Raw genomic sequence first — 14,762 nt, 5'->3', positions numbered from 1 at the left:
TTGATGTTTTCTAGCATGTGTTGGGCTGTGTGCTGTACATTGGGTACGTTTGGTGTATTTACTGTAAAAGGTTATTTGTTCTGTTAAATTAATTTATGTGGTGGAAACTGTTTACCTAATTACCTGGTAGAATAATTGAAGTTACCAAACTTTATTGCAGTGACAATATTGTAAGTAATAATGTGACATCTGCCAACTTTTTAGAAAATTGCAAATACTTAAATATTTTATGTTTTATCAACTTCTTTTAACCAAATTGTGTTGTCTTCTCATCTATAATGATAAAAGTTACTTGATAAAAAATGATAAAATGTTGTATTGACCACACAAACATAGGGTCCCATCTATCTGAATGATTAGCCCTCATTACTTATTTATTTAAAGTGCGAGTAGTTCTGGTCAGTAGTACTTATGTTATGCATATGATTATATTTACCCACCTTATCAGGTATTATTGAGCAATTACAGTGATCATTCCTCTAACTGAAGGTCTGTTGAAGGTTGGAATTTATTTTGTTCATGGGTGTGTTTGATGTTTTTCCAGAATACTGTATCAAAGGTGTTTTTCATTTATTTCTACAATGTGTGGGGCTATGTACTGTATTTTGGGTGTTTTTTGTATTTCTAGAAAGTGTGGGGTTATGTACTGTATTTTGGGTGTTTTTTGTATTTCTAGAATGTGTGGGAATGTGTACTGCCTTTTGGGTGTGTTTCGTGTATTTTTCTAGAATGTTTGGGACTGTTTTGTATTTTGGGTGGGTTCATTTCTAGTATGTGTGGGGCTGTGTATTATATTTCATGCTGTGATGGCGTCAGTAAGATGAGAGTCTGGCCTTTTATGTTATAACGGCTGTGGACTGATCAATACATTCTGGACTTCTGCCTACAATTTCCTTTCTACTGCCACCAGAGGACAGTAATGTTCACTCTTCATCTGTGTGTGACAATCAGCACCAGCCCGAACATCCTTAGTGCAAACGTGCTGAACTGATATTTAGTAATCTTGGATATGCTGACAGGCTGACAGTATGTGACCTTTAGAATGCTGGCCTACATAAGTCTAGGGCGACCCATTTATTTAATGTTATTTGGGTCTCTACATGTCAACATTAACATGTTAAATAACAGTATTTGATGTTTTCAAATAACAGAATTTAAAACCAGCCTGAATAAAATTACCATAATCATTGGTCAACGATTTAGTAATCCAGGTGACTATATTCACTTTTAAAACATGAAAGTAACACGATAGATAACAAAGTAGATAACAAACAAAACCAGCTAGCCAACTGGTCCTGTCGCCCCAGGCAGAAGCTAGATTTATTATAGCTGCTAACTAGCCACATATGCGTTGCTCAAGAGGTGAGAATATGATTCGCATTAGTTAGCTTTTTTTTTACCAGGAGTCCCAGCTATTTTGAGTTAGGGTAGGGGAGCCATATCCCTGCCATCCACCGTCCAAGTATAGAGCTGCTGCTGTAAAACTGTACCAGCTTCATAACATGCATACCAATGAATCACTGTGACATTCCTATGTACAGTATGTTAAAAACAAATGATGTACACGTTAAGGAATTAAGCGATGTGAAGTCATATTCAAGTGCAAATTGGTCAATAGTCTTATGTGAGGGTCACAGTGTTATTTCACATGTATCTTTGTTGACAGGCTAAGACCCCAACCATGTTCCATAGGGACCTGGTTACTGCTCTGATTCAATATTCATCGGCAGCCTATCTGTTTGAATGTGTTATCTGTAACCCTATATGTCCACGCATAGAGTCCTCTATAAATATGTGAGTGACTGAGACTTAGGGTAAATTCTGTTTAAATTCCACTGAATTTAGAGAGAAAACCACATTACAAAGAGAAATGAGTCCAGCCCTGGTGCGTGTTTGTGTTTGGCATGTGCGCCCATGGGCACAAGTGTCTGTACTTTCATGTGAGTAACAAACCACAAGTATGAGGACGTTAAACTACCACAATGAGTTTCTGGCAAATGTCACAGACCTCAAGGGAACAAAGGTGAATTACTGTGGTGCTGTATCTGCTCCATCTGACTGTTTCTGGGTAAATGCTCCCCAAATTGCACCCTGTTCGCTATATAGTATAGCCACTATCAAAAGTAGTTGCTGTTGATGGAATAGGGTGCTGTTTAGGGTGCTGTTTAGGGTGCTGTTTAGGATGTCTTCTCTATGAATCCTCCGCCACCTGAGAGTGGTGTTAATGAACTCTGGAGAGACTACAACAATTAGACTTGAACTGGATCACCAGGCCGTCTGGGAATGTAGGATTTAGGACACTTGGGCTGGGAGTCATTTCTCCAAACAGTTGTATTTTCTTTGTCTCTTCACTGCTCTGTCGGCACAGATCTGACAACGTAGGGTTGTTGAAAGCAATATGGCGGCTGTCTGTTTGGGTACCAGCTTCTTCCTGTCTTGTTCTGTCTTATCGGGTAGAAAGGGAGCTAGGTAGAGGAGGGCACTAGACTGTAGAAATGCAGTGATCTACACTGACTCCATGGACACAAATGAGTTTAGCAGCTAGTCCTGAATTTTGTGGAAACATCTTAGTAATGAATGCAGACTTGTATTGGAAGCCCAGTGGGATTTCTTTGGCCATAGAACTGTCCCTTGATTTTTCTTGATTATTTAAAAGGAGAAATGTGTTAGCAGAAACCATCTGTATTCGTGGGTGGTTTTGACAGGCGTTCACAGGTTAATGGGATTAGGAGGGGCGGCCAAGGAAGGAAGGAGGGATAAAAGAGTCTGTTTTCATGGTTAAGTGACAGCTGTCTGTTGGCTCGTCAGAGTTGTGATTCAGTGGGATGATCAGTCTCATCAGTGACACTGGGATTTACAGGACGGGAGAATAAGTAAACATTTGGAATAATGTTTTAGGAAAACAGAACTGGAATTATTATGAAAAGAAGAATCATATTTGCTCCCTCTTGTTTACTGTTTTGAGTCCTTTACGATATCATTGAGTGTCAATCTGATACAACCGCTTTACATGGCTTCAACATAAAATCTCTTTCACTTGGAACTATTCTTTCTAGAACTGTATAATTCTTTGGAACTGTACAATATCCCAAAGAAAGCAATATCTCTCTTTAGCTTGAAAGACAGATGGTCTTTCATTGAGATTGACAGAGAGAGAGAGAGAGAGATACAACAGAGCGAGAGAGAACAGAGGAAGCGAGAACAGAGAGACAGTTTTTACGCTGGGGGAACAGAAAGACGTAAAGACGGAGGAAGAAGGAGAGATGAGTGTGAGGTGGGAGTCAGAAGGACTTCAGACGGTGGGTATCGTCTGCCTTGTCCTGATGTTTCTCAAACTGATGCACCTGCTGGGACTCATCGACATCACTGAGACTGGTGAGAGGGGGGGGGGGGTAGAGGGCCAGAGGGAAACAGGTAGGGAGAGGGAGGAGAAGAGTGACCGACAGGTTGGATGGAGGGACAAAGGGGAGGATAGGGGAAGTGAGAGGTTTGATGGCGGGAAAATGGCACATGTGAAGATTATATCTGAACATATCTTGACCTAACTTGACCATGTTCTTTTTTCCCCCTCTCTCCTTTCTCACTGTCTATGTATACTACTCTTTACTTAATTTACTGTCTTTACATTTGTCTCATTATTTCTCTATCTATATTTCTAAAACTGTTTTGTCTGTTTTAAGATGGTGAGTATGGAAACAGTAGAAATATATAGAAATTCCTTTTCTTTTTTGAGCAATGTCTTGCAATAATTTTTCCTAGTGCTTTCTTTTAAAGTGTTTGAATAGGTAGGTAAGATATACGTTTTTTAATCAGTATGTGGACTTTATTGATCCATTTTAATGGGGAGTACATGCAGGAGGAAAGGTTGATTTGTGATGGAACCTCTGTCTCTGGTGGGAACATTTGCACAGATCTGGCATGTTATTTTGATTCATTTACTGTCCCAGAATGTTTTCTTCCAATATTAGCAAGAGAGTCAGGATTTTACATTAATGCAACACAAACACTTGTTTCAGTCATTCACTGAGATTCAAGTGATAAACTGTAATTTGCATTCAATTTTAAGGCCACCTTTTTTTGAGGGAACTTGATAGCCCACGCTGATGCTGGTGTTGCACAACTAATTTCCTCCATTACCAAAGGGGACCTATTAAAATGTCAGATTTGTATATGGGACTCTCAACCAGAACTCTATAGTCAGCTGTCTTACTCATAGCTTTTATTCAGTGTACAACTAGTACTCATTTGGAACCTGTTCATTTAAATCTAAATCAGTGAACATTAATAGATTAATGGGTTTGTTTGCCAAGATCACACTATAAAAGAAAGTACTTCCCCTCTATTTCTGAGTCCACTCTGTGTTTCTATCTCGCACTTCCACTCTTTTTTGCTAACTCTTTTTCCATCTCCCCCCCTTCCCATCCCTTAAATGTGTTTTCTCTCACACTCCTCTCTTGCCCTGTCTGGAATTAACTCATCCCTTCCCATCCCTTAAATGTGTTTTCTCTCACACTCCTCTCTTGCCCTGTCTGGAATGAACTCATCCCTTCCCATCCCTTAAATGTGTTTTCTCTCACACTCCTCCCTTGCCCTGTCTGGAATGTACTCATCCCTTCCCATCCCTTAAATGTGTTTTCTCTCACACCCCTCTCTTGCCCTGTCTGGAATTAACTCATCCCTTCCCATCCCTTAAATGTGTTTTCTCTCACACTCCTCTCTTGCCCTGTCTGGAATTAACTCATCCCTTCCCATCCCTTAAATGTGTTTTCTCTCACACTCCTCTCTTGCCCTGTCTGGAATGAACTCATCCCTTCCCATCCCTTAAATGTGTTTTCTCTCACACCCCTCTCTTGGCCTGTCTGGAATTAACTCATCCCTTCCCATCCCTTAAATGTGTTTTCTCTCACACTCCTCTCTTGCCCTGTCTGGAATTAACTCAACCCTTCCCAATTCCTGAATTTCTCTTTCTCCCCATCCCTCTGTTACTCCCCTCCATTTCCCCTCTCCTTTTTTTGTTTCCTTCTCTTATCGCTTCATCTCCTCCCATCTCCCGCTCCCACTCTCTGCCCCTCTTTCTTCTCTACAGACAGTAGTGACAGTGATTTGGAGCTGTCCACAGTTCGTCACCAGCCAGAAGGCTTGGACCAGCTGCAGGTTCAGACCAAGTTCACCAAGAAAGAGCTCCAGTCCCTATACAGGGGCTTCAAGAACGTATGTAGGGGGAGACGTGAGGATGGGGTCAGCGTAGCGCTGGTCCAGTGGTCTTAGCCTTCAGCGTTAGCAAGCAACATGTAACACCCTAGACCAGAGCTTGGGGTGGCGAGCCTGTAGAACCAGGATGGGAAAGTAGTACAGTAGACTGTAGAATACACGTGATGGCATATAGTGAGTAGATAAACGGGAATGACTTTACTATTAATATGAATATTACACATGTGGCTACTTTCTGTGTACACCCCTCCCTGTCTCTGGTAGGAATGTCCCAGCGGTTTGGTTGATGAAGAGACGTTCAAGACCATCTATTCTCAGTTCTTTCCCCAAGGAGGTAAGACCATCGCACAGAGCAGGGCTTCCATTGTTAGTTTCATTTTCCAGGATTATAATAGTAATAGTTCCCTTGAAAGATGAACTGTAGAATGCCAGGAAGATCTGATGGATAGTATTTTAATTACTGTACACTGAAAATGCTCTCTTCCATTGGTCCTCTCCCCTCTCACCTCTCCCCTCTCACCTCTCCTCTGCCCTCTACAGATGCCACAACCTATGCCCATTTCCTTTTCAATGCCTTTGATATGGAAAGAAATGGCTCCATTCGTTTCGAGGACTTTGTGATTGGTCTTTCTGTTCTTCTGAGAGGGTCAGTTACAGAAAAACTCAACTGGGCCTTCAACTTGTACGACATAAATAAGGATGGTTACATCACTAAAGAGGTACAATGCATAACATCACATTTGAAGAGGTACAATGTGTTTGGCTACTATAAAAACACCACACATCAAACATCACAAGAGTACAATGTGATTTGCCCCGGTAGAAGCATTTACATTTTGGTTATTAAGTGGATACTCTTTTACAGAGAGACTCACTAAGTGTTCATACATATTCATACTTTTATCATGCAGGTGTCACTCATTGTACAATCTCATTGGTTACTCTAAATGTATTGCCTACACCATGCCTCACATTCTCTCCTTCTCAGGAGATGCTGGCTATTATGAAGTCCATCTATGACATGATGGGCAGATATACCTACCCCAGTGTACGGGACGATGCACCATCTGAACACGTGGAGAAGTTCTTCCAGGTGCGTCATGACATTCACATAATCACACACCTGTAACTGAACAAACCTGCTCATTGTACCATTACCCCACCTTCTCTTTCTCTTATTCCCTTTGTTCTACAGAAAATGGACAGAAATAGAGATGGAGTGGTGACTATTGAGGAGTTCATTGAGACGTGTCAGAAGGTACAACAGTTATAAAACATAAATCGGCTCACCTGTATGCTAGCTCAAACTTTGACATGAGTAATAAATGATTTAGATGGTGCTACTGGCATTCATAACACCTTTAGGAATCCAGTCACAACAAATTTTCATGTTGCAGTTGGGGAAATGTATGATATAAAAAAAAAACATTTATGACAATTTCTTACATTTAAAAATATACAAGTCTAAATTAAAGTTCCTTATAATACATAGACATGTATATATCAAGTTATATTGTTTTAATTTATGAATGGCTGCAGATTATTTTCTGTTCTGCACTTAAATGAAAATATATTTTTTTACTAAAGAACCAGAAGCTTCTAAAGATCGATAAGCTTCTTTTACTGAAATGGTTAGTTGCAACTCATCACCTTACTTTTCTTTATTACTTATCTGCTGGTGAATTCTTTCTATTTCTGCTTCATGTTTTGGAACATCTGAGAGTAAATTGATGAAATAAAAACATCTGGCTATTTAAATTAACATTCTAACAGTAAATAGCATATTTGGTCTCCAGAAACAGGCTGGCCGTTGCAACATGGTCTCAGTTCACTACGTATACTATTGTACGAATATCCATGGCACACGATTTTGTATGATATGTGATGTTACGTTAAGTTACATTACAATGCGCCACCAAAACGTATGATACATAACGACATTATTTAAAACGTATCTTACGAACGCTATTACAACGTATCAAATGTTACGAGTGCTATTAAAACGTAAAATAACATATGGTTAGGGTTAAGGTTAGATATCGCAGCAGTGGGGTTAAGGTTAGGGTTAAGGTTTGGACTACGGTTAGGAAACAAAAAAGGTTAGGTTATGGTTTGGTTAGGGTTAGGTCTAACAGCTCTGGGGTTCAGGTTAGAATTTGGGTTAAGGTTAGGTATCACAGCACTGGGGTTAGGGTTATGATTTGGGTTAGGATTACAAAGGAAATCACTTCAAACATATTTATGTTGTGACACCACCACTCGTCTTCACTGGGTACAGGTTCCTCACTGGAGCAATGGGTAAGGCACCTGTCTGGGATGCAGAAGGTCGCTGATTTGACACATGGTTTTCTGTTTGTTTTTTTCTCCATTCCGACTCTAATGTTATTTTACTGAACGTCATATATCTTATGAAATCCCCTGGCAAAAATTTACGTAAAATAGTTTGCGTAATCCTTCTGAGACCAGGTTGGGCCATTCAAAGGAAATGATATGCAAAAGAGTAGTAAGAAGTCCAACATTGACGGCCTGTGATTGCCTAAATGGTAGGGGATGTGCAGAGTTGTAGCGAAAAATACATTTCAACAGACATGCATCCAATAGTAGCTGGGGTTCCACACCGTTGACAATTCACTATTATCTACACTGTGTGAAACAGCCAAATCACTCACTTAAGAAATACGACTTCAATGTATAAACATGCCAACGCCTGACTAAAACAAAAAATATTGTGGACAATTTGTCTTGCCACAAAGCAATAACGATATAAATGCTTCAACACGTACATTGTGCTTATGAAGGCATAGTTATAAGCTAAACATAATTTAAAGAGAACATGGAATTATATAAAAAAATATTGTGCTATTCATTTAGCAAATTATAATAAAAATTATTATTTTATCAGTTATACAACTATACTAATAATAATGTGTTTTCTCCTGGTTTTATAAAGGTGTTATAAATGTCTTATGTTTACCCTGCTTGTTTTACGTGTTGCCCCAATTTTAATGGGAGATTTGTTTGTGAACCAAGAATCGAATGAAACAAATATATCAACATAAGGACTTTCACTCAACATTCTCTTATTTTCTTCTTCCAGGACGAGAACATAATGAACTCCATGCAGCTCTTTGAGAATGTGCTCTAGAGCCCAGCAGAACGTTCTGTCATTTTCCCAATGTTTGATTGTGTCCTTCTGTCTATACACAAAAGCCTGTTACCACCCTTTTACACACATGCTTGCAGGCATACAAAACACACACACACACAACCTAAATCCAGTGGAAATCTACAGATATTTGTACATGTTAAGAAACTAGCAGTGGTCCTTTACTTATACTTATAGTCTCAAGGTGCCACTGCTTATGGGATAAAAATAACAATAGTCTCAACATGCCACTGCTTCTGGTATAAAGAGAACACTAGTCTCAACATGCCACTGCTTCTGGAATAAAGAGAACACTAGTCTCAACATGCCACTGCTTCTGGAATAAAAAGACCGCTAGTTTCAACATGCCTCTGCTTCTGGAATAAAGAGAACACTAGTCTCAACCTGCCACTGCATCTGGACTAATGAAAACACTAGTCAACCTTCCACTTCTTCTGGACTAAAGAGGACAGTAGCCTCAACCTGCCACTGCATCTGGACTAAAGAAAACACTAGTCAACCTGCCACTTTGTCTGGACTAAAGAGGACAGTAGAAAACTAAAAAGGAAAGGGTTGATCTGCTTACAGCTTCTTTGCCTTCCAAAGAAAATAGAAGAACCAAACTACATTAACTCTGCTTATTCTAAATCCTTCTAGTACGCTGTCTCCTCATTGGACCAAAAAGACAAATGGTCAAAATTATGGAGACCGAAAGGAAATAGAGTAAATAAATTAATCACAATGTTGCTGACCTCCAGATCGTGACCTTACCACACAATGGGCGCAAATCAATCCGTATCCCTGAAGATCAGCTTTATAGCAAAGAAAATGAAAGGTCATGTTCATACAGTTGCAGAAACTAAACACACTCACAAACACACACAGCAGAGACAACACACAGTCCCACACACCTAGAAGAGACTCACCAGGAAAGGGTAACTGTTGACAAACACACATTCTTTGACAAGTGTTTCAGTGAATTTTTGTAGCATACTGAAGGTCAGACAGATAGTTATGACACTGACACCAAACCCCACATTAACAGTAAACAAAAAACAGACTATTTGTCCGTCGTGATGTGTGATTTGCTTGTACAAATAATCATTCATATTGTACAATAGGCACCAGAAGACAATGCACTGTAAATGGGGATTGCCATTGTGGACCACTAAAGGAAATCCTTGTAGCTATTTAGATGTGTATAGACAGTGATACTGTATATATGAACATAAAGCCAGGTGTCATGCTGTCATCTTTACTGCACTATGAGTAGACATTAAGGTTAAGGCCAGATAATCTGTGTCCACTAAAAGAACACAAATTCAGTTAGCAGGAACGTGTTAGTCATTTCAGTCAGTTAAGATACCCCTACGGTCAGTGGCTTCTACCTCTAGTTGTTGTGTGCAGGAGGTTGTGTTCTATCACCAATGGACCTGCATGAGATATACAGAAGGTCTGGTTTGCTCTGTCACCAACTGACCAGCATGATGAAGATGTACAGTATGTGTGTGCCACCTTAATAATGTGTTTAGTGATGAGTTGGACGCTAACGTGTTGTAAAGCCACCCTCAAAAGAATACACAATATACAGCTATGGCTTTATCTCCCTTCTTAATCCCTCTTTCGTTTTTATTTTGTTTGTCTGCATTTCAAATGGAACCCTGATCTCTTTGAAAAGTAGTGCACTATAAAGGGTATACTGTGCCATGGCTCTGGGCAAAAGTAGTGCACTATAAAGGGTATACTGTGTCATGGCTCTGGGCAAAAGTAGTGCACTATAAAGGGTATACTGTGTCATGGCTCTGGGTAAAAGTAGTGCATTATAAAGGGTATACTGTGTCATGGCTCTGGGCAAAAGTAGTGCACTATAAAGGGTATACTGTGCCATGGCTCTGGGCAAAAGTAGTGCACTATAAAGGGTATACTGTGTCATGGCTCTGGACAAATGTAGTGCACTATAAAGGGTATACTGTGTCATGGCTCTGGACAAATGTAGTACACTATAAAGGGTGTACTGTGTCATGGCTCTGGACAAATGTAGTGCACTATAAAGGGTATACTGTGTCATGGCTCTGGGCAAATTTAGTGCACTATAAAGGGTATACTGTGTCATGGCTCTGGACAAATGTAGTGCACTATAAAGGGTATACTGTGTCATGGCTCTGGACAAATGTAGTGCACTATAAAGGGTATACTGTGTCATGGCTCTGGACAAATGTAGTGCAGTACACGAGATAAGGTGCGATTTGGGTGATCTATGATGTCATTATCTGAGGTCTGAGCACTAGCTTGTAGTGATGACATCACTGTCATTTCTTATCCTATGCCCTGATAAAATATGTTGTTGTTGTTTGGTGTTGTTATTTTGTTGATGTTGTAGTTATTTTTCAGGTATATACAGCAGTGCATGGTGGGAGAGTGTTGAGTAATAGTAAGTTTTACCACACCCTGTAGCGCTGCACTGGGTCTCCTAACCAGAATGTTTTAACGGTGGATTTATCTGTCTCTGTCATCACAATATAGCTCAAATGACCTGAGGGGTGTACTACAAATCTGGTTTCAGGAGTTAGCTAGGCAACGTTTGTCAATTCTGAGTTCAAACTTGGTATAAAAGGATATAGGAGCCAGGAGCATTTATATGGCAATTCTACTCCAGAACTAACTTGAGTGACTGAAGTTTAGGACCAAATAAATAATTTACTCCTTACTTAAGATTGCATAAACATCATATTGAGGCCCATAGTAAATAATGACTGATTACATTTAAAGTTTTATTTAAAATATTAATTGTAAAGTACCTATGACTTTATAAACTAAGTAAATATAATATTAATAATAGGTTTAGCTGAACATACTCATACACTCTTACTTTTTTGATATTAGCAGGATTTGCTAGTAAATTTTTTTTGTCACCAATGGCCAATACTTTAAAAGACATAAATACAGTGGGGAGAACACGTATTTGATACACTGCCGATTTTGCAGGTTTTCCTACTTACAAAGCATGTAGAGGTCTGTCATTTTTATCATAGGTACACTTCAACTGTGAGTGACGGAATCTAAAACAGAAATCCAGGAAATCGCATTGTATGATTTTTAAATCATTAATTTGCATTTTATTGCATGACATAAGTATTTGATCACCTACCAACCAGTAAGAATTCCAGCTCTCACAGACCTGTTAGTTTTTCTTTAAGAAGCCCTCCTGTTCTCCACTCATTACCTGTATTAACTGCACCTGTTTGAACTTGTTACCTGTATAAAAGACATCTGTCCACACACTCAATCAAACAGACTCCAACCTCTCCACAATGGCCAAGACCAGAGAGCTGTGTAAAGACATCAGGGATAAAATTGTAGACCTGCATAAGGCTGGGATGGGCTACAGGACAATAGGCAAGCAGCTTGGTGAGAAGGCAACAACTGTTGGCTCAATTATTAGAAAATGGAAGAAGTTCAAGATGACGGTCAATCTCCCTCGGTCTGGGGCTCCATGCAAGATCTCACCTTGTGGGGCATCAATGATCATGGAAGAAGGTGAGGGATTTTTGGTCTAAACTCCACTCGCCGTGTTTGGTGGAAGATGAGGATGAGTAAAACCCCAAGAACACCATCCCAACCGTGAAGCATGGAGATAGAAAAATCATTCTTTGGGGATGCTTTTCTGAAAAGGGGACAGGACGACTGCACCGTATTGAGGGGTGGATGGATGGGGCCATGTATTGCGAGATCTTGGCCAACAACCACCTTCCATCAGTAAGAGCATTGAAAATGGGTTGTGGCTGGGTCTTCCAGCATGACAACGACCCGAAACACACAGCCAGGGCAACTAAGGAGTGGCTCCGTAAGAAGCATCTCAAGGTCCTGGAGTGGCCTAGCCTGTCTCCAGACCTGAACCCAATAGAAAATCTTTGGAGGGAGCTGAAAGTCTGTATTGCCCAGCGACAGCCCCAAAACCTGAAGGATCTGGAGAAGCTCTGTATGGAGGAGTGGACCAAAATCCCTGCTGCAGTGTGTGCAAACCTGGTCAAGAACTACAGGAAACATATGATCTCTGTAATTGCAAACAAATGTTTCTGTACCAAATATTAAGTTCTGCTTTTCTGATGGATCAAATATTTACGTCATGCAACAAAATGCTAACTAATTACTTAAAAATCATACAATGTGATTTTCTGGATTTTTTGATTTCTGGATTTTTGATTTTTTGATTCCGCCACTCACAGTTGAAAAGTACCTATGATAAAAATTACATGCTTTGTAAGTGGGAAAACCTGCAAAATCGGCAGTGTATCAAATACTTGTTCTCCCCAATGTATGTATATTTTAGAACTCTTAACTGTTGTTGTCCTGTACAACAACGGAGGTTTATTTTTTTGCTGACATAAAATGTTAAACTTCTTAACTCAAAATCAAATACAAACAGTTGAGTATGCTCAGCCAGGTTACTTTTAAGTTAAAAATGAGGACTGGGACTGGGATAAGCAGGTTGCGAGGTTTGTTTAAAGGTACATTTTCGGTTGTACAAGACAGGAATATTTTTTAGGGAGGTTGGTTATGGTTAGTTTGTCCGAAAAATAAACGGGTGTTTGTGTGATGTGGCAGAAATTAATGAAACAGACTAGAGACTGGACCATGGAAATAAATCATACACAGGCAGCATTGTCAGACTTTGGCACCTGGCCTAGAGCTCACATACACACCTGTTCTATAACTTGGAATTGGACATGGTGAGATATAGCATAACCTGAATGTCCAGTATTTTAATTAATTTGGACTCCCAGGCTGTACATTCCAGTTACTTCAGTGGCATGTGATCTCTGCCTTATACCTAGAACAACATGAAGAACAGTTAATTTAATATATATTTATGTATATCTCAGGACTCTTCAGGGGGGTTTCATCAGGAAGTGTAGAAAGGCTTAAAGGACTATAAATACACACCATTTATGCATATGTGTTTGTCATTTTGTGGTACATTTCAGGCAGTACAAAGTGTTAGTGTGTGAAGGAGCATTAGAAAGTGTTGCCAAGTGGACAAAGGTGTAAATCCAGATTATACCCTCTGTAGTGCTGTTCCTTCTGCCAAACACCTAATGTATTCTAGCTTCATTAAACACACTTAGAAAAATGTGATTCCTGCTTTTACTGACCTTAATTACTTGGTCTCAGCTCCCGTACACATACACACGTCAGACCTAGCTATACAAATGGAGACAATGTATTGCCCTTAAATTATATTTTTTACTAATCCTAAAACTGATCCAAATCGTAACCTAATCCTAATTGTAACCCCAAAACCTAACCTTAATTTTGGACCCTGAATCTGACTCTTAAAGCCTGACCCTAATTTCTACCATAAGCTATTTCACCATAAACCAAACACCAAAACAAAAAAGCCTTTTCAAAATGGGAATGGGCCATCTTAAGACTTTACCTTACCTACCTGTAGTCATACTCATGTGGTGATACATATTTGACATGGTTATGTTGCCAATAGAGGAGCACAGAGAGGTTGTGTTGGGCATATCTGATCTCTGGGGCTGGCAGGGTAAAGGCGGATTGGGGATTACCCAAAAGCCAGGAAGATCATGACAGGGTCACTTTTGCCAATGAAAATTCAAGCTCCTAATTTAGTAAATATGATATTCTGTACTGTAGCATGTTCATTGTTTTAATTTGTTAAATAATTATTTGGTTTTTGGATGGAGATTGACTTGCCAAACTGCTCTATATGAACATTATGTCCCTAATTGATGGTCTTTCAGTTATATATATATATATATATATATATATATATATTATTAGTGTATATACACTACCATTCAAAGGTTTCCATGAAAACATACATGAAATTAGTTTGAATAGGAAATAGAGCAAAATGAATAGGAAATATAAGAATTGACAAGGTTAGAAATAATTATTTTTAATTGAAATAATATTTATGTCCTTAAAACATGGCTTTCATCAAAGAATCCTCCATTTGCAACAATTACAGCCTTCGGCATTTCAGTTTTCAATTTGTTGAGGTAATCTGAAGAGATTTCACCCCATGTTTCCTGAAGCACCTCCCACAAGTTGGATTGGCTTGATGGGCACTTCTGACGTGCCATACGGTCAAGATGATCCCACAACAGCTCAAGGGTTGAGATGTGGTGACTGTGCTGGCCACTCCATTATAGACAGAATACCAGTTGACTGTTTCTTCCCTAAATGGTTCTTAAATAGTTTGGAGCTGTGCTCTGGATCATTGTACCATTGTAGGAGGAAATTGGCTCCAGTCAAGCGCTGTCTACAGGGTGCGGCATGGTGTTGCAAAATGGTGTTATAACCTTCCTTCTTCAAGATCCCTTTTAGCCTATACAAATCTCCCCCAGACCATCACATTGCCTCCACCATGCTTGAC

General features: G+C 39.5%; 1 protein-coding gene across 9 annotated transcripts in view; it reads left to right on the top strand.

The window, feature by feature from the left end:
- kcnip3a (Kv channel interacting protein 3a, calsenilin) overlaps positions 1-10,706 on the top strand; it is a 35,570-nt gene extending 24,864 nt beyond the window's left edge. For 7 of the 9 annotated variants that reach the window (XM_034296487.1, XM_010876541.4, XM_010876539.5 and 4 more), the window contains 7 exons: positions 3,127-3,129; positions 5,087-5,211; positions 5,476-5,545; positions 5,752-5,930; positions 6,200-6,304; positions 6,407-6,469; positions 8,309-10,706. In XM_034296487.1, coding sequence (XP_034152378.1) covers positions 3,127-3,129; positions 5,087-5,211; positions 5,476-5,545; positions 5,752-5,930; positions 6,200-6,304; positions 6,407-6,469; positions 8,309-8,356 — 593 coding nt within the window. In that variant the 3' untranslated portion in view covers positions 8,357-10,706. The other 2 variants (XM_010876542.5, XM_034296485.1) reach the window with 2 other exon arrangements.
- The last annotated feature ends 4,056 nt before the right edge of the window (positions 10,707-14,762 follow it).

The sequence above is a fragment of the Esox lucius genome, chromosome 13 (genome assembly GCF_011004845.1).
Source record: "Esox lucius isolate fEsoLuc1 chromosome 13, fEsoLuc1.pri, whole genome shotgun sequence".
NCBI lineage: Eukaryota > Metazoa > Chordata > Actinopteri > Esociformes > Esocidae > Esox > Esox lucius.
This window is presented reverse-complemented; position numbering and strand designations above follow the sequence as displayed.